Here is a 20,732-nt window from a genome sequence, read left to right as displayed (position 1 = left end):
AGCACCCCTGAAGCTGTAGGGCCAGCCCACTAATGAGGTGTGATGAGGCTGCTGCTCAAGAGGTGAATTGTTGGAGGCAGTGGCGGGGGGGGGGCGTGTTCTGTGCCCACCGTTTCTGGACACCCACCCCTACCCTACGTGATGGAAGCTTTGCTGCCACCATTTCTGATCTTCCCCTTGCTTGTCCTGCACCCTGCCTTTTCAGAGACAGCTGGTAGCAAAGAGAGTGGAAGGTAGCTGTGGCTAGAGTGCTGGACTAGGACCGGGGAGACCCGAGTTCAAATCCCCATTCAGCCATAAAACTAGCTGGGTGACTCTGGGCCAGTCACTTCTCTCTCAGCCTAACCTACTTCACAGGGTTGTTGTGAAAGAGAAACTCAAGTATGTAGTACACCGCTCTGGGCTCCTTGGAGGAAGAACAGAATATAAATGTAAAATAAATTTAATTTTTTTAAAAAAATTCTTCCTCTCCATTGCCGGCCTCTGCCTTTTGAAAGGGCAGGGAGAAGGAGGAGCAGGAAGGGCAGGAATAGCCACCAGCAACACCCGGTAAAGGGAGATGGAGAGGGGTTGGCATGCCGTGTGCTCTGCATGCCACGGATGGGGAGATGAGGGGGTGGGGAGATCAGTGCAGTGGGATATTGGTGTGGAACATGTTCTGCATGAGTGTGTGGGGCAGAAATGTGGTAGATCAGGCATTTGGGGAGGAGCATTTGGGTGGAGGGCAGGGAGCACACCGTGAGAGTGGAGATGGCAGCTCACCATGCCACCTCAGGTACTGGGAAGGCTTGGGCCGGATCTGTGAAGCATCTCTGTGCCCCCAAAGCAACAATTCAGGCACGAGTCCAATATCTCCTGCTGTGAAGACCAACTCAAAAACTTTATTCAGCTTCTCTGCCATCTCCCCATCTTCCTTCAGTAAATCTTTTACTCCTTTGCCCCTTTGCCATTCAGTAGGCCAACAGCCTCTCAGGCTGAGTTCTTGCTTCTGATATAGTTAAATTTTATTGCTTGCCTTAACATTGCTAGCAATATGCTCCTCAGATTAAGGTTTCTCTTATGTCGTTGTTCACTTAATTGGTTTTGCCAGAATGTGTGCTTTCCCCTATTTTCCTCATTGGGTGGGACTTCCACTTTTTACAGGAGGCCTGTTTGCCTTTTATAACTTCCTCAGTTCTGTTTGTTAACCATTCCATCATCTTCTTGGTCTGGACTTCTTCATACTTTTCCTAAGGGAGGTACTGTATATATGCTATTTCAACTTCTGTTATTGTGGTTTAAAATAACCTCCAAGTATCCTGACAAGTTCAGAGCCTCTTGACTTTCCCTTTCAACTTCCTTTTAATGCATCCTCTCATCTCTGAGAAGTTTCCTCTTTTGAAGTTGCACTTGACCATGCTGGACATTCTGAGTAACTATTCACACATACCCTTTGAATTTGACAATGCTATTTCAGAGTAGCTCCACAACACTGCATCACACCATCAGATCCTGAGTGTCACTTAATATTAAGTCACTTCTCCTCTAGGCCGCTCCCATCATGATTAACTGTTTTAGGACACCATCGCTTATCACATTGTGAAATGTTGTCTCTCTGACATTCTTTGGATATACAAATATCCCGTTGAAGACAGGATAGTTGAAATCACCCACTATGACATATTCTGTTTTGGCTACCTCTCTGGTTTCTTTCTTCATCCCCATCACCCTCTGAGTTTTGGCCAGTGTGGATGACTGTATGGACCCAGTGCTAATTTACTTTCCTGGGACTTTTACACACAGCAGGCTTTACTGCAGGTTTTCTAGGAGGTTTTACGGCGAACTCAAAGTTGTCCCCCAAAACCGACACAAATAGTGGATTTATTTTTTTTTACACCGGATATAAATCGGGCTACACTCTAATGCACAGTAAAAAAAACCCACCTGAATTGCGTGTGAAGTGCTCCCCGATAACTCGCAGGGACTTTGGGGTAAATCTGGCCAATATGTGAATGCACCCCCTGCATTCTGGAGGAGATGCAAGTTAAAGGGCTTCCACAGTCACATGTTAAAAACCTCTTGGCCTGGCATTCCACAGTGATGCTGTAAAAAGAATATATTCCTCCTAAGTTTCCTAGCTTATTGGACCTTATGGCTTCTTTGAAATACAGAGCAACACCACCCCAAAAACATTCCTTGCGGTCTTTTCTATAGAATGTATATTCAGCAGTGGCCATTTCCCACTGAGTCTCACAGTTCCATCAAGTTTCAGACATGCCCACTATCTTCTCTTTTAGTAGCAACCAATGACATGGCATGGGTATTTTTCAGGGTTCACCCAGCACAGAGTTGGGATAAGACCATAGCCCAGTGGTAGTAGAGCATCTGGTTTGTATGCAGGAACACTCAGGTTCAATCCCTAGCAGCTCCAGGCTAGGCTGGGAAAGACACCTGCTTGAAACCTTGGAGAGCTGCTGCCCGTCAATGCAGATAATCAGAGATGCAGCTAGGTAATTTTCAAGCCTGGACCGAGTGGCCTTATGGAGGGCTCCCTTGCAAAATAAGCACACACACACACTCACACACACACACACACACACACACACACACACACACACACAGACACACACACACTTGGTTTCACATAGCATTATTGAGTGTACAATGCACAGTGTTTAATTTTTTAAAAAAATTCAAAATTATTAAAAAATAAATGAATAGACTGATCTGTTTCAGATTAAATATACAGAGCCCTCCTATCCTGCTCTACATTTATTCCTGATATCAAAGCCCTAGGCCAAGCCATTCTAGGAGATCTAAAGGGTTGGTGGGGGGGGACTGGGATGCTTTACACTTTTTTATGAAGGCAAAGGGCATATCCCTCCATATGGGGGCGGAATGATTGTCCAAGAGGTGGGGGGGATTCCGTTCCAGAAGTTTTTTAAATTTTCTATCCTAAAACAAATAATTAATAGGGCTTTTTTGAAGTTTAAACCCCCCACTAAACTTTATTAGAAATAAACAAATTGACCAATTGGCTTCAAATTAAGCATACAGAGCTCTCCCATCCTGCCCCATTTCTGTGCCAAATCTCAAAGCCTTAGTCCAAGCCATCTCGGAAATACACTAGGGTGGGGATAACCCATAAAAGTCCCATATAATCCCACCCATGCACCTCTTCTTTTGCATTTTAAAATTTTATTGATTTTTACAATATCTTTACAATCCAATTACATTCATTAATTTGATTGAGTAAATATTGACTTCCCGCTTACCAGTCTGCGCGGTTCATGTTAGCTATACATATAAACCATTGCTATAATAATTCAAAACATATATACTCCACATTGCTACTCGATTTTACCCAACCCAACCTCCTGTTATTGCTATATTTCAAACCCTGCTGAAAGGTCCATGTTAGAAAAATAGTTCTTTAAGTAAAGTAAAAATGGTTCCCAATCTTCTTTGAAACATTCCAAATTTTCATCCCTTATAAGTGCTGTAAGTTTTGCCATCTCAGCATATTCCAAATTTTTATCAACCAGTCTTCTTTTGAGGGCATTTTATTGTCTTTCCATTTCTGCGCATGTACTGTTCTAGCCACCGTGGTTGCATATATAAACAATGTCAAATTTTTTCTGGAGAACTCTCCTTGAGTTATTCCCAGCAGGAAGGATTCTGGACTCTTAGGAAATGTCATTTAAAATTTTTTCTTCAACTCATTATATATCATATCCCAAAAGGCCTTTGCCTTCCCGCAAGACCACCACATATGAAAAAAAAGTTCCTTCACAATGTCCACATTTCCAACATTTGTTTGGAACATTTCTATACATTAATGCTATTTTTGTGTGTGTCAAATACCACCTGTACATCATCTTATAATAATTTTCTTTTAAAGTATAACATGCAGTGAACTTTAAATCAGTTTTCCATAATTTCCCCCAAGCTGCCATATCTATATTATGACCCACATCTTGAGCCCATTTTATCATAGTCGTTTTAACCACTTCATCTCTTGTCTCCTCCAAAAGCAACAACTTATACATCTTAGAGACTAATTTTTCATCATTTTCACACAACTCTTTCTTGTAGTCGTTTTAACCACTTCATCTCTTGTCTCCTCCAAAAGCAACAACTTATACATCTTAGAGACTAATTTTTCATCATTTTCACACAGCTCTTTCTCGTATCTCGACATTTGATCCTCAAATCCAACTTTAGGATCCTTCTTGTAAATTTCGTTTAGCTGATGATACTGAAACCAGTTACTAACCAAATTTTGTACTTAGTTTAGGTTTTTTAATTTACATCCCTTTTCTTGGAAACATAACAGATCCCTATAGGTACCACATTCAGATTGCATATTTGTCTCTTTACGTGCCAAAGCTTCAATCAGGGATACCCATAATGGAGTTTCACATTCCAGCCATTTTTTGTATTTTACCCACACTCCCATTAGACTCCTTCTTACATAGTGATTAAGAAAATCTTTATGTACTTTGCTTTTATCATACCACAGATATGAATGCCAGCCAAACCTTCTATCAAATCCTTCCAGATCAAGTATTCTGGGATTTCTTAATGTTATCCATTCCTTTAACCACGTCAAATAAACAGCATCGAAATACAACCTTAAATCTGGCAGGGTAAGACCACCTCTTTCTTTAGCATCCATTAAATTTTTAAATTTAATTCTTGGTCTTTTCTCTGCCAGACAAATTTAGTGCCATTGCTTGAAACAGGTTAATGTATTAATTATAGGAATAGTCTGAAAAAGAAACAACATTTTAGGTAAAACATTCATCTTCACAACTGGAATTCTTCCCATTAAAGATAAGTTCATTCCAGTCCATCCTTGCAAATCAATTTTTACTGTATTCCATATTTTGATATAATTATTTGAAAACAACAAAGAGCTTTTGTTTGTCAGCCAGACGCCCAAATATTTAATTTTCTTCTCCACTTTCAATTCGCTTATTTCATAAAGTCTATCATTGGATTTCTGGTCCATATTTTTTGTCAGCACCTTCATTTTACTCTCATTTATACAAAACCCAGCCAATTAGCCAAATTGTTCTTTTTTCCCTCCAATCTTCTCTAACGGATTTTCTAGAAAAAACACCACATCATCTGCAAAGGCTCTGAGTTTATACTCCCTACTTTCGGGCCTTGTATATGGTCATCTTCTCTGATATTTCTACAAGCACTTCCAAAACTAATATAAAAAGTAATGGGGAAAGTGGACAACCATGTCTAGTTCCTTTTTGTATTTTACAATTATTTGATAGTTCCCCATTTATAACAATTTTAGCATATTGCTCCGAATATATTGTCCTAATGGCCCTAATAAAATTATTACCAACTCCCATTGCATCCAGTAGCCTCTACATAAACTGCCAGGAGACACTGTCAAATGCTTTCTCTGCATCCAGAAAGATCATAGCTATCTGTTTATCGCTGTGTTTTTCATAATACTCCAATACATTCAGGACTGTTCTCACAGTCTTTTTCTCACAGACTGTTCTTAATTGCCTTTTTGGCAAAAAAAAAACACCAAAAAAACCCTGCTTGATCTTCATGAATAAAAGCTCTTAGTACAACCTTCATTCTTCTTGCCAAAATGGCAGCAAAAAGTTTATAATCATTATTTAACAGTGAGATTGGCCTGTAATTCTTGACTTGCGTTAAATCTTGATCCGGTTTTGGAATTACTGCAATGCTGGCATACTTCCAAGACTCCGGCATATTTCCTTTTTGCAAAATATCGTCCATTGCAAAGGCTGTAATAATTGATCTTTAAAAGATTTGTAGTACGAAGCTGGTAGCACCTCCTAGATGGATCCCACGATGAGGCAGGCACAGCACAAAAGCAGGGAGAGATTGGGGAAGGGAAGCATTGCAGAGCCTGCATCGGCAGCTGCACGGGGAGAAGATTCTTAGCGCTTGCCACTGGCAGGCTTGCCGCTGGGGCCCTCCAGGGTAGCGGGGAGGCTGGGGCCTCAGACTTGCACCCCAAAGTCCAGGCCTAAGATAATACCAAGCTAGATGAACCAACTTGCTATAAGACAGCTTCTCATGTTCCTATGATCCTAGTGAAGCAGTGCTGGCAAGAGCCGGCCATGCCCTCTGATGCTGGTCATGCCCCATGACACTTGCCCTAGCATCAGGGTGTGTGTGTGTGTGTGTGTGTGTGTGTGCCAGCCCTGCCTTCCAGCCAAGGAGTCAGTGAGGACAGAGCTTCTAGCAGAGTCCCCTGGCTTCACCCCTGCCTTGCTCTCAGAGCAGCCAGGAGGACTGTGGGCCTGCAGGGGGCTCAGAATCTCTGCTCCCACCGAATCCGCAGGAGAGACTTGGCAAGAACTAAGCTTCTAGCCCAGTCCCCCACAGCCTCACCTCGACCAATCCCGGCTGCCTAGGGAGTGAGGAAGGGAGGTGGGGGTGCAGGGGCTCAGCTAGAAACTCCCGTCTCACTGAATCCCCAGCAGATCGGTGGAGATGGGGCTGCTGGGGCCTTGGTGGTAACGAAGCTTATCGCCGAGTCCCTAGCAGCCCCACTTCCGGTGATCCCATCTGCCCAGGAAGGCAGGGGATTTGGCTGGTAGCTCCATTCTCACTGAGTCACCTGCAGTCTCGCTGAGTCACTTGCAGACACAAGATCTGCCGATCTTTTGCTGCCATTCTGCTGCTTCTCCCAGGTGGGAGATACGGCATGTCAGCCGCAGGGCGGTGGAGGCCTGGTTGCAGGGGACTCAGCAAGAACGGAGCTTCTAGCTTTGGCTATGGAATGCCCTCCCAGAAGAACCCTCCCTTCAGGTTCCTAGGGGAGAACGGCTCCCTGCCCACATTAGGCAGCTGGGCACTTAAACTGTAGATCAGCGAGGGAGGGGACTAGAAGCTCCTTTCTTGCCAAGTCACCTCCCTCACTGACTGCTGCTTTGCCTCCAGGTCGTGTAGGTCGGTGGCAAGGGAGGCGACTGAGCAAGAATGAAGCCTCCTCTTGCCATCCCTTCCTTTGCTGCTGCAGCGTAAAGATCAGGCTGACCAGATTAGGCAGCTGAGGAGTCAAGGACAGGCAGCGGCAGGGGGTGCTGTGAGGGGGAGGAATGGGTTAGGATGCCTCCCTCACCAGCCCATGGTGTAGGCACTGCCTGAGGCCATCACCTCACCTTGCCTCATTGATGAGCTGCCCCTGGACTGAGGGATTTAAGGACTGGCCACCCTACCTCTCGAGAGACATACAGGGTCTTCCCCGGAGTTGGCCCCCGCCCCCTAGTTCACACATCTCTCTGGCCCAGGGGTCTTGCCACATGGTCTGCACTCTGCACTCATGGTAGGCAGAGAAACCAACATCTCACTGTAGGGCAGCAAGAGAAAGGGAGGGAGAACTTCTGGGAGAATGCTGCCCTTGCTGATACTATGGACTTGAATCACCGTGCCTGAGTCAGCATCTCTCAACACAGGGAGTCAGCCACCTTCCTGGGAAGTCAGCTGACAGCATAGCATAGCACTGCATGAGTGGGGAGACACCTTGGCCATAAGCTGGCCCTTTTTTGTGTCCATTTGCTGTGTGGTAGAAAAGCTCCTGACAGGCACAAAAGAAAGATTTTTCTTTTCCCTGACAGTTTCCTGGGGCGCCAATTTTGAGCACTGTATGCACCTACGTCATAGGTGGGTCTGCCACTGAAAATATCATAAGGAACTCGTCTAGTATGCTCCTTTTCCTGTTTGTTGCAAGCAATTAGCATTCTACTTCCTGATCTTTCTCACACTGTTATGTAAATTATGGAAATAAAAAAGATCAGAAAGCTGACATGAGGGAAATGGCTGGCTGCAACCCACTGACCCCTCCCTTAATACATTTGGTATGAGTTTCCAAGAAGGGAGTTGTTGCTCAACTCAAGATATCCTAAAATATGAGGCAAGGCTACAGCATCTGGTACTTTTTAGTTTGGAAAAGAGGCTACAGGGAGACATGATAGAGGTGTATAAAATTATGCATGGAGTAGATAATTTTTTCTCCCTCTTTTGCAACACTAGAACCAGGGGTCATCCCATGAAATTGAAGGCTGGGAAATTTAGGGCCAACAAAATGAAGTACTTTTTCAACCACATATAATTAACCTATGCAATTCTCTGCCACGGGATATGGTGATAGTCATTAGTTTGGATAGCTTTAAAGGGGGCTTAGACAATTTCATGGAGGACAGGTCTCTCAATGGCTACTAGTCTGAGGGCTATTGGCCACCTCCAGCCTCATTGGCAAGCTGCCACTAAATACCAGTTGCAGGGGAACAAGAGCAAGAGAGAGAGCATGCCTTCAGCTGTTGTCTGTGGGCTTCTTGGAGGCATCTAGTGGACCACTGTGTGAAACAGGATGCTGGCCTAGATGAGCCTTGGGCCTGAACTTGCAGGGCTGTTCTTATGTTCTTCAAACAGGAATGGTCAACTTCTTCTTTAAACGGTGGGACCAGATTTCCCTGGCCAAGCTGTTTGGAGGTTGGATCCTGACTATGATTTCACTGATGCCTGGGAGAGTCTTCTCCTGCAAAATAAGAGGTTGTCCCTCCTTTTGCATGGAGCACCCACTTAGAAGCAGTGCCTCACCCACTTCAAGCACCAAATGCAATATAAAACTGCTTTTGACTTGGTGGGTGCCCTGTGTGAAGTGACTGTTACAGGATGCCCAGAGGCATATCTAGGGAAAATAACGCCTAGGGCAAGCACTGAAATTGCGCCCCCTGTCCAAACATCTGACACCCATATTTCAGATAACTTTACCTTAATGTCAGCTGAAAAATACAAGTCAAGCTCGTTAATCTTTTAATATTTCAAAAACTATTTAGCAGTGGATGTAGCCAGACCAAGAAAATGCTGGAAAACTACAAATTTCAGTATGCTGGGGCTCATGAAATACCCAAATATTATGTGGAGGTGTACTTGGAAAAACTAAATAGAAGTGCCTGTCTAATTCTCTGCTATGCATTGTAGCATCATGAATACATAAGTTTTAAAAATAAATGCAGAATTTGACTTTTCCCAGATACTCTAAAAATAATTAAATGATATGCAGAGTAAACGGTGTCACTGCTCGGAATATATTCTAGTATTTCAGAAAGACAGTTAAAATGAGAGAAAGAGCAAGAAACTCCCAGTGGGCCTTAATACTAAGGATTTCACATTGATTCAAAGACAAACTCATCATTAATAGCCATATTATTAAGACATCACATTTAACTCACTAATCACAAGAAGCAAAGTAAGAGCAAATGGATACAATCTTAGCTCATAAACTTCAGCTCAGTATTCACAAGCCCTGATTCTCTGTTCATAGTGCCAACCTGAATATGTGTACAGTGACTTATATTATTATTATTTTTTTTAAAAAAATTACCTGTAGCCCCTTTGGGGGACTTCCTAAAGGCTGTGGGTGGTCTGCAAAGTTTCCCACTGGCCTCTAGGGCCTCACAGGCACCATTTGAGCATGTGCAGTGGTCATTTTTTAAAATATATATTTTTAAAAAATGGCTGCTGGGGGAAAAAAAAGGGCCGCTGTGCATGCTCAAATGGCCTCTGTGAGGTGTGGCATGCCCTAGGGCCTCACAGAGGCCATTTGAGCATGAGCCATTTTGTTTTTGGTGGCCATTTTTAAAAAAGAATTAATTTTAAGAAATTACACCCCCCTTCAAGTGGTGCCCGGGGCACTTGCCCTGCCTGCCCTACCCTAGATACACCCCTGAGGATGCCCCAGAGGCCTCTGCAAGAAGAGTTGGGAAGCAGCATGTAATTTGCTGCAAGCAAGCACTGATCAAGATATTACTTCTGACCTGTGAGTAGGAAAGGATGTCTCAGAGGTCTCTGTATTATTACAGAGGTTTCGGTGGAAGTCCTATATCATATGTCTCCTTGGGCCTTCTCAGTGATTGCTCCTAGACTCTGGGATGTCCTTCCCAAACATATCCATATCTGCTTGACCCTTTCAGTTTTTACGTGGCCCTTCCTTCCCAGTTTTTACATGGCTCTTTTCACTGCCACGTAAAAACCCAGGCTTTTAAAATTCATTTGGATTAGTGTTTGGGATTATCTGCTTTTTAAAATGGGTTCTGTTTCTGGACATTGACTATTAACTGCTGCTTTCATTCTTGCTGGTCCATTATATATATATGGAACTTTTACTATGTATCACTCACCTTGGGACAACATGAAAGGCAAAGAAAAAAAAAATCTAAAATTAATTAATTAATTAAACCAAACCTGTGTCCCCTGATCCTTGTTTGTCATTTTTGCACTACTATTTGTCAATTTATAATTACGTTTTACGATGCTTTATACATTTTTGTAAACCACCTCAGAGTCCAAAGACAAAAGGCAGAATAGAAATGCAAGCAAACATGGGGCATCTCTCCCAGGTCAGAAGTAAAGCTTACTTGGTGATCATAAAGCACAGGTTCCAGCCTGGCAGGCACCTGCTCCAGTGCAAAATTAAAGGATGTCCCTCAGTGAAGAGGCCAATGAAACATCTTCTCACTTTTTGTATGAGAGTCAGAAGCAGTGCATTGCAACCACAGAACAAGGTGCTGTCTGCTAGTGGGCGCTGCATGCTTGATAAGAGGGATTCAGATCAGCATCGCTGTAGCCTGGGCCTGGGGAAAATTGCAAGGGCTGCAAAATAACTGGGCAGAGCCTGCTGTGACCTGCAAGCTGCTAGTTGCCACTCCTCCCCTGGAGGCTTGCCCTAAGTTTTGAATGCTCTGTCCCCTAACATCAAATGTACGTGAACAGGCACATTCATTGGATGCTGAGGTACAGACAGAGCATGCGAGAATGAGTAGGTGCAAGTGGCGATGATGCGGGGGGAGGGGGCACCCACTCATTGTCTTATGCTTTAGTACTTCAGGTTTCCCATAACTGTGGTCTGACATAGAGAAAAAGTTGTACCTGAGAGTTTTTGTATTCTGATCACACCACATTTTCCATAACTGCAGCTTGGCATAGAGAAAAAGTTGTAACTAAGAGTTTTTGCACTCTGGCCAAACCCCAGCTTTAGCACCCAAGAAATTATATGTACATTTGTTCCCTTGAACCATAGCTAGCAAGAAATGGATGTGTTCCATCCTGTGCCTTGCTTGTTCCACTGCTTTAATGATGCAACCCAAAGGCATGGCAAATCTCACTGAGCACATGTGATTGGGATCTGCTCTTAGAAGGGAGTGGGGCAAAACAGCTACATGCTGTAAGAGGACTTTGCCACATGTCCAGTTAAGCACATCTTTTAAAACATTCTGCCCTCCCCACAGGCTTCTAATGGCAGGCAGTAACCCTTCTAGCCTGTTGAGGATTGGGTGGGAAAAACCCACAAGGTTGTGCCCACCTTACACAACAGCAGTGTAGGATAGCACCATGAAGATGCAGCTTCCATGTTGTTATGTGTGAATATTGTGTATGGGATGTTCAAAACAACTCAGCCTTTAAGCTTCAGGGCAGTATCAGCAGCCTCTTGAATCAATTCCTTTCTCGCTCCTTAGCATATACTTTTTGGAGACGATCCTTCTCACATATGTTCTCACAACAGCTGTATCTTAGGCCATGGGTGAGCAAATTTGGCCTTCCAGGTGTTGTTGAACTACAACCCCCATCATCCCCAGTCACAAATAAATTGTGGCTGGGAATGATGAGAGTTGTGGCTCAACAGAAACTGGAGGACCAAATTTGCCCACCCTTGATCTGAGGCCAAAAATATTTAAAGCATCCAAAACTGCTTAACAGATTATGCAGTGGCAAGTGGTTGCTTTGCGGCTAAGAATACTCAAGGTTTGGTCAAAGCATGTGTTTTCCAGGTGAATAAAGCTGAATCGTCATTTCATGCCCTTCCACTTGTGGGCTTCCCAGATGCACCTGGCTGGTTGGCCACTGCATGAAACAGGATGCTGGACTGGATGGGTCTTGGCCTGATCCATAGGAAGTTGCCATATATTGAGTCAGGCCATTGATCTATCTAGCTCAGGATTGCCTTCACAGACTGGCAGCGGCTTCTCCAAGGTTGCAGGCAGGAATCTCTCTCAGCCCTATGCTTTGGTAGTTTGTTGGTTCAATAAAAAAATCTTGTCCTATAAAAAAAAAATCTTGTCCTATCTTGGAGATGCCAAGGAGGAAACTTTGAACCTTCTGCTCTTCCCAGAGCAGCTCCACCCCCTGAGGGGAATATCTTACAGTGCTCACACTTCTAGTCTCCCATTCATATGCAACCAGACTAGACCCTGCTTAGCTAAGTGGACAAGTCATGCTTGCTATCACAAGACCAGCTCTCCTCTCCAGAAGGACTTATCTTATGACTGTAACATCAAGTGGTGACTTGCAAGTGTGAATGGGCTATCCTAACTTTAATATCACACATAACCTCAAGCACAATGCTTTTCAACAGTCTGTTCACATCTCATCGGGACCAGATCCACAGATGATGCATGTGTATTACTTGATTTATCTGCACTCGATTCTACCGGCAGTTGAATGTGTGAACTGACTCAGTTGAAAAGCATTGCATTTAAAGTTGTTTCAGCGAAGGCCCATTAATGAAAGCCATTACTTGATCATCAAGTCTTGATGAAGAGATGAAGATCCATGTGGGAACCAGCCTCAAGTGCACAGTAATCAAAGTGCACAGTAATCAGTAACCAAGCCGTGCAGCAAAATCAAGGGACACACCAGCGTGTGAAAACCAGGCCATACGACTGATTTTATGTGTACCTGTAAACTGTTTTATGTGTACCTGTAAAACATATCTGCTGTGGGAAGAAACCTTCAGGGAAAGATGATTTGCGAGACTGTATGGCGAGATCAGGCTAGGCGAGAGTAGCTCTTTCCCCGTAGTGTCTACGGAGAGCATGCGTGCCTGTGTGCATTGCACAGAGCCTCCCCCTGATTGCGACCTCCCCCTTGTAGTGACCATGACGGGGTGTGTGTGTGTGGGGTGGGGGGCGAGCCGCGAGCCTCTGCCCTCCTACGTCCCCTGCTGCGTTCGGGGAGCCGTGCCTTGTTTCTCTGCCTCCTTCTTCGGCGTTATGATGGACGTGGGGTTGTGCTGGGTTTTCCCTCCGTGTGCGCTCTTGTGGGAGGAGTGTGCGTCTGGTCTGCCTCCCGCCCCGCCGCCTCCTTATGCGCGACGGGGGACGCTTGTATGTCTAGTTCTGCCCGCATTTCTTTCCCTCCTCTCAAAACTAGGGCATTTCCTTGTGTGCCTCTCTCCTCGTAATAACCCGAAGCCCGCGACGTCAGTGGCTTAGGTGGCGAGGCGCGGGAGAGAGAAAGGGAGAGCGCTGCGGCAGCCGCGGCTGGCTACTGAGCGATGTGAGGCGGGGACGCTCCCCCTTCGCCTGCCTGCCCGCCCGCCCGCCTGCCTCTCGCTGGCTGGCTTCCCTCCTTCCTAAGCCTTTCCCCCAGTCCCTGCCTCTGCTGGAGCCGCCTGCCTGCCTGCTCGCTCGCCCGCCCGCCCCGCCGCTCTCCTCCTCTCCCTTCCCTCTTCCCTCCCCTCCCTCCTTCCTTCCCTCCCTCCCTCCCCGCCATGCCGGACCAGATCTCCGTGTCGGAATTCGTGTCCGAGACCAATGAGGATTACAAGTCGCCCACCGCCTCCAACTTCACCACCCGGATGGTGCAGTGCCGGAACACCGTGGCGGCCATCGAGGAGGTGAGCGAGGGAAGCGCCGAGAGGGGGCAGAGCCCGCGCCCGCCCGGCCTTGGAGAAGGCGGCTCAGCCAGCCAGCCAGCCTTGGCTTCCCTCCGGCAGCCGGGCGTGCGTGTGTGTGTATATCTGGTTCTCCTCTCAGTTCTCCTCCTCTGTCTCGGGGAGAAGTGGAAGGCTGCCTGGAGAGGAGGGAAGAAGAAGGGAGGGCGCCCCGCTTGCCGTGCCCAGGCTTCCTTCCTTCCTCCCCTTCCCTGCCTCAGCTCGTCGGCGCCCTTCTGGCACAAAGGGGGCTCCGTGCCCGACTCAGCCAGCCCCCTTTCTGCACTGGGGATTGTACCCTGCTCGGACGAGCATCGGGTGCGCCTCCTTTTTCTCCCGCTTCCTCCGCCCGCCTTTTTTTTTTTTTGCAAGGAATCCCTCTCTAGTGTCTTTTCTCATCCACCATCAGTAATAATACTAGTCATCTCATACCCTTCTGCCACAAAGGGCTTGGCTGCCCTCAGCCCTTGAGGGGGGAAGCGCGATGTCCCCACCTGCTTTTGGCACATCTGCGGCCAACCATTCGGTTCTCCCTCTCCTCTGTGTGGGCTGTGTTCCTGGCACAAAGATGTTGGAAACCTTGCAGAGTTCTTGATGCCTAGGGGATGGCACCTGCCTTTTCTGCAGGGGAGGCTTCTGGCCAAATGACCATATAACCCTTTTCATAGTAATCTTGCCTTTCCTCAACATGAGGAAAGAGACAGCATAATGGGATTTAGGAACCATGCAGCCCGCTCCTGGGCATATTTATTCAGAAGTAGTTCCCACACTGTTCAATGGAGCTTACTCTCAAGTGAGTGCATAGGACAGTGGCACACTAATGCTTATTGGACCGATTCCAACTGAAGCTTTATACTCAAGGGATTTTTACTTCCCACCTTGGGGTCAAGGATCAAGGAACAGAACTGTAGATCATCTACTATGTCTGCTACACCTATAAGAAGTTTTCGCCTCGATCCCTCTCTTTTTCCTCAGCATTGTGGAGACCCATGTGGTTTTTCCACGCATTTTCCCCCTTTTAGCAACAGAAATGCATCTGTTTCCAAAACAAAGGGGTTAGATCCCTGATCATTCACATGCGTCCTGGCTTTGCTTTATTCAAGGATCTAGCTACTTGGGGCTCTTCTTTTGCTGACACTACATAATGTTTTCCTCTTCTCCTTTAGTAAGATGTGGTAGCCCCTGGCACATGCGATTTTCTTGTTCTCTTCAGACAAAAGAAGTGAAAGATGCATGTTTCCCATTATGCTTAGTGTTTTAAAGGCAAAAGGATTTAGCATTGGGTTGGAAGAACTCCAAGATGTTCATACCCACTAAAGGTGTTTCTGGTTTGCCATTGCAGAGAAAATGTTAAACACTAGGTTGGGGTTTTTTTATTGCCTTCATAGTGATTTAAAAGAAAAGAAAATCTAGTACCTAAAATAGCAAAATTCAGCACAGATCACAAAATCCTTATAAGTAGTACAATTATGTGCCTGGAATTAAGCCCAACTGAGCACAGTGGGATTTACTTCTGAGTAAACATGCATAGGATTGCACAGAGAAAATTAAAAATTGGTTGGAACCCCCCACCCCCAAACACACACAAACATTGCCATGAGTCTGAATGTTGGGACATGTCCAAACATAGCTTGAATGCATCTCATTGATACACACAAACTATAAAGATACTTTTCTTTTTTCTTTTTGAACAGCAGCTTCTATCTTCGAGTTTGCTTCAGTGTTCATGTAGTGATTATAAACTAGTCCAGTCAGTCTCTGACACTTGCTTTGTTATGAAATCGATTTAAACAGTTCCATCTGCCACTTTTAAAAGTGTGGAATTCAAAATAGCTTATCTAGATCTAGATCTATTTTGCTGTTGAAGTAACCCCCCCGCTGCCCTCCCCCACAAATTTGCTCTTGAATTGTTGTGCCTTAATGACAGTATTCTTTAAAGTTTTCAGTGTGTGTATTTTTAGAATTTTTAGAAACAAATAGTTTTGTGTTTTTTTAAAAAAATGTGTTTCTGCAAATTATCTGATTTTGAAAAGTTGGTGCAAGGAATTGGTGCAGGGGTTAGCAACAGATACTTCCTGGCAGCCTGCCAAAGACTCCCTGTCCCTTCCAAGTGAGTTTCATCACCAATCTCTTTCACCCAGATCAATTGATCTGGAGGTGAGTTGCCATGGGATGGAGAAGGTTCTTGGAGGAGAGGCCATTGTGGTCTGTAGTCCATATATTGCCTATCCTGGTCTAAAACAACAATGAAACAACCCTTTTAAAACTCAAGATTTTCTTGTGAGTTTTGAATTGCAGGATTAGAGAGAATCAAGCAATAGTTTATTCCAACTTCTACCCTGAGTTGAACTCCTCAGTGCACCAGCTCCATACATCGATCAGTCCCTTATTGGTTCAGGTTTGTTGTTTGTTTTGTGCCATACGGCACAAGGAGAAAATCATTTGATTTGCCAGCATTTCCTGTCTGAGACTTTTTGAAAACTTCTGAATTTTATTTTAATTTTACAGGTGTTACTAATGCTTATGATTTTGGAGTACAGTTCTAAAGCATGAGCTTGAATTGCAGAGGCCAAAAGACTAAGAGGCAAAGAGAAAGTGCAATGACATTGACACTTTATAAGTTACAATCATGAGATTTCTTTTTTTTAATCCCATGAGTCAGGCTCCAGAACATGCTAATTTGTGAATGAGTGTCATTCACAGTTCTAGGGTGGTAACAAATTTGAGTTTTTGAGTGTGGAGGGGTTGCTCTAAAAATGCTTTAAAAGTTGCCATTATAAGTGGGAGCACAAGTTGCTATTACTATTTTTTAAAATGTTAACATGCTTGATTTTTATTTAATCTGCCAGCTGTTTGTTTCAAGTCACCCAACTCAAGAAGGGCAACTTATTTTCTAGGTTTCCGATACTGGATAGAGATTTTTTGTGGGTGTGTATATAAAGTGGATTATAGAGTATCTGTAATGTAGTTAATTGTCACGAATCTCAGGCTGTCTCTTCTGCTGGGCTATGTAGCAGAGGATGATGCTAATAAAACTAATATTTTATCGGTCTGTCAAGAATTGTTCATGAACGGTGAGTGGAATTATGCACATTAATTAAGGCTTTGTTGGCGGTATCTCTGTTCTTCTACCAGCATTAATTTCTTCAACAAAGTTGGCAAAACATCAGCAGTTCTGAATTGGTCATACTGAGATTCTGAGATGATTTAATTAAACAGAACATATTTTATTCCAGAATCATGTGCCCAAATTACGATTGCTTTCAAAGCATAAACCTTTGGCCTTTCTCATGAAGTACTATAGTTCACAGTCTTTGTAATGCTAACTGCATTTAGTAGCCTGCCTGGTTTTTCCAAATCTGTAGATGATGCTCTGATCAGAACTAGGCCATCAGCTTCCTAATTAAGAAAAGAGAACAACAGTGTGTTTAAATTTATGTTGGCCTGATCCTGAATCATGCTTTGTCAGCATAGTGTGCAGAGATTTTTAGAAAATAAACCTGTGCTCTGTACTGCTCTTACTTCATATGCATGACATGGAAATGTCCACAAATCTGCTTGTATCAGGTAAAAGAGTAACTAGGCTACAGCAAACGATGAGTCACTAAAAGAATGGAAACCTGTTTAGGTACATGTCTGCAGATGGAATGTCTAGTTTTCCAAATGGGGGATGGTGAAAGAGAATCCAGTCTGTAGGTGTAGTGGTGGATTGCTCATAAATAATGGACACTGAAGAGCTCCATGAAGGAGGTTTGATCTCATAATTAGTCTTGCAGTAATTACTCTACATTATTATACCTCCTGACTTGCTTCCTTTTTTACTTCCGGACTTCCTTCCTTGAATGCCTACCTTTTCCTTACATACATCTACCTATTGTAATCTGCTCACATACACAAAACTTTAAATTAAAAGCTTTTCATTGAAACCTATCGCTGGAGTCAGTATTATTACAAGATGTCTCATAGCCATCGTTTCTGCAGCCCTATTCGGGCTGCAGAAACAATGGCTATGAGACATCTTGTAATAATACTGACTCTTAGAGAGCCAGCATGGTAAAGTGATTAGAGTGCTGGACTAGGACCGGGGAGACCTAAGTTCAAATCCCCATTCAGCAATGAAACTAGCTGGGTGACTCTGGGCCAGTCACTTCTCTCTCAGCCTAACCTACTTCACAGGGTTGTTGTGAAAGAGAAACTCAAGTATGTAGTACACCGCTCTAGGCTCCTTGGAGGAAGATCGGGATATAAATGTAATAATAATAATAATTATTATTATTATTATTATTAATAAATAAAATAATAATGCTGTACTTGTGTACAGCATCCTGAGAGCGCCTCCGGAAGTCCCACCCGAGCACTGATGCATCAGAAAGCAGAAAGCACCAGCCTCCACACGCTTTCTATCACACTCACAGTGTTTGCCCCTTCAGACAAATGCTCTAAGTGTGATGGCGATTGCTTCCGTGATGGGTGCCCCAGCCTTCCAATCACGGAAGCAGCCACCATCACACTTGCAGCATTTGTCTGTTTAAACATTGTAAGTGTGGAGAGCACGGAGGTGGGAGGCTTCTGGGTGTGTCCATGCTGGGGCCAGATTTGCTGGTGCTCTTTCGGGACCCTGTATACGAGTACAGTATCACTTTTATCTTAAATGTCTGAACCGGGCTTTCAATATTAAGTGCCCTTCTGGAGTGTGCACACTGATTTCTGCTACCAGAAAGAAAGAAAGAGAAAGAAAGAAAGAAAAAGAAAGAAAGAAAGAAATTTGGTCCAAACTCTGTCCTGTGTGTATTTATGAAAGAGCGAGCAAGCGTGTCTATAGACATTTAGTATACTTATATATGGCTCTGTGTTGCATGTATAATTATATGGATGTGTTCAGTATTGATACTATAGTATAGCTTCTTAGAAAAGAGAACACTTTTAAACTTGCTATTTCTGATGTGGGTTCCACATATTCAAATTGTAACAAAACCTAAAAATATGGTGTGTGTGTGTGTGTGTGTGTGTGTGTGTGTGTGTGTGTAGGACAAATTAATAATTAAAAATTAGGGCTATAAATAGACAAGAGTCCAGAGATCTGATTTAGTTTAGTCTACTAAACTAAATCGAGATCATCCATACTGAGCACTCCTCACTGAGATCCTCCATACTGACTCCTCACAGCTCATGTTGTCTGAACTATTATGTATGTTGATCAGAATGCAGAGAAGACTGAGGTACACCACAACAGAGATGCTTGGAGTTCAAGGAACATGTTTATTAAACAAAAAACCCAGGTGGTTCATGTAAGAGAAGGCAACAGTGAATTTGACCTGAAGGGAATTCCTTTGACATCTAAATGTGGTCATCAGTTAGACCCCAAGTGTACAAGAAAAACCTGTCAGTCCAGCTTCTCTCTGAAAGAACAATTCTTAGCATTTTAACACGGGTCAACCCTCTAGGCTCCCAATGATATCCCAGTGTTTTACAGCATTACATTTTAAAAATGTGCACCCTGAAGTCAAGATGCCTGCAGATTTATTTGCTTGTTTGATTTATATACTGCTTTTCATTAAAATAATCATTTTCATTAAATAAATTAAAATAATAAAATAAGTGGTTTACAGATGTGGTTTAATTGCAAAGTAGCTGGGCTGGTTTGTCAGGAGGTTGTCAGGAGGTCGTCCCCCCCACCAGCTTTGCACAGGTGAGATATTTTAAATAAAAAACCAGTGGTTTACAGTGGTTAAATGCGTGTATGTTTTGTTGTTCAGAAGTGTGTATGAAACAATTCTGGAGGCTGTCTGCTGAATGCTTGACTTGGTACAGAAATGCACGTCCCAAAATCATGCTACAAAGCAACCTCATTAAGGGGGACATAATCCTTCCAGATTCCAACAGGGTTATCAGCTTGAATCTCAAATAAAATATATGAGTTTTTAGGAATAACAGACTTTTAAAAAAATACCTTGCTGGCACTTCATAAGCTCATAAAATATATCTCGGAAATTAAGAGCTGGTTGGAAATGAATTCCTATTTTCTCTCTTTTCTTCATTCTTCCTGCTTTTTACATTTCCTCTCAATCCTAAATGCATCTGTGTGCGTCTCAAGTAAAAACACATTTCTGTTATTAAACAGCACTATTACCTGCAAAGCGCTGTAAGACTGAGCTGAAAAGAGGCTTTCATTTGTGTTTTGGCTAGCAATAGTGAATATGATTAATGTGAAAATTATTGTGATAGTGCATTTTTATTTGTTATCAAATGTGTGGGTACAGTAACTGATGTGCTTTAATAGCTTATAGTTTGGATAAATGAACTGGAGGGTTCTTGGAGAAGCAGGCAAGTCAGTTAAATTCTAGGAAACAATAGATAATCCAACAGTGGAGTGTACAGAGCCCTCTTCAGAAATGCAAACAAACAAACAAACAAAAAGCATCTCGAGAGCACGCCCAGAAGTCTTGCCCCAGTGCTGATGTGCTGAGAAGCATCACCGTCCCTGTGCCTTTCAGGCTTATGGTGTTTGTCCAAAGAAGCAAAAGCTGTAAGTGTGTTAGTGGTTGTTTCTATGACCAGAAGGACTGGGCCTCCAATCATGGAAGCAACCGCCATCATGCATATTATGACATTTGCCTAATCAAACAAACACTGTAAGCATGAAGAGTGCAGTGGCATGAGGCTTCTTGGTGCATCAGTGCCAGGTTGGGGTCTGCCAGCATGCTCTTGGGATCTCTGTATGCAAGTGCAACATCCGCATGCCTGAAAAGCATTCAGGTCACAAAGAGATGTTCAAAACCCAGCAATGGCAACAACAGAACTGAATTTTAAAAGAAACCGAGGTATTCGAAGGAAGACCTGCTTAAATGGGAAATGGCTGCTAGCATATGTATAGTAATTCCCCCCAAGTTTACTTTTAAAGAATTTTCATGCCACATTCCCAAATGACTTTTTAAATGGTATTAAGTCTTGGGTATTTGTGCATGGAGCCACATAATGGCGGAGCAGGGAAATGACTTGATTATCAAGCCAGAGGTTGCCGGTTCGAATCCCC

At 43.8% G+C, this 20,732-nt stretch overlaps 1 protein-coding gene across 9 annotated transcripts in view; it reads left to right on the top strand.

Moving 5' to 3' along the window:
- The first annotated feature begins 12,985 nt into the window (after positions 1-12,985).
- Positions 12,986-20,732, top strand: part of ASAP2 (ArfGAP with SH3 domain, ankyrin repeat and PH domain 2) — a 137,902-nt gene continuing 130,155 nt past the window's right edge. For 4 of the 9 annotated variants that reach the window (XR_008313775.1, XR_008313777.1, XR_008313776.1 and 1 more), the window contains exon 1: positions 12,990-13,663. Coding sequence is in view for 6 of the 9 variants with exons in the window: in XM_053285741.1 (XP_053141716.1) it covers positions 13,538-13,663 (126 nt within the window). In the remaining 3 variants the exon portion in view is untranslated. Of the gene's footprint in view, positions 13,664-20,732 lie in introns of all 9 variants that reach the window. The other 5 variants (XM_053285740.1, XM_053285739.1, XM_053285743.1 and 2 more) reach the window with 3 other exon arrangements.

Source organism: Hemicordylus capensis, chromosome 1, assembly GCF_027244095.1.
Source record: "Hemicordylus capensis ecotype Gifberg chromosome 1, rHemCap1.1.pri, whole genome shotgun sequence".
In the NCBI taxonomy this organism is placed as follows: Eukaryota; Metazoa; Chordata; class Lepidosauria; order Squamata; family Cordylidae; genus Hemicordylus; species Hemicordylus capensis.
This window is presented reverse-complemented; position numbering and strand designations above follow the sequence as displayed.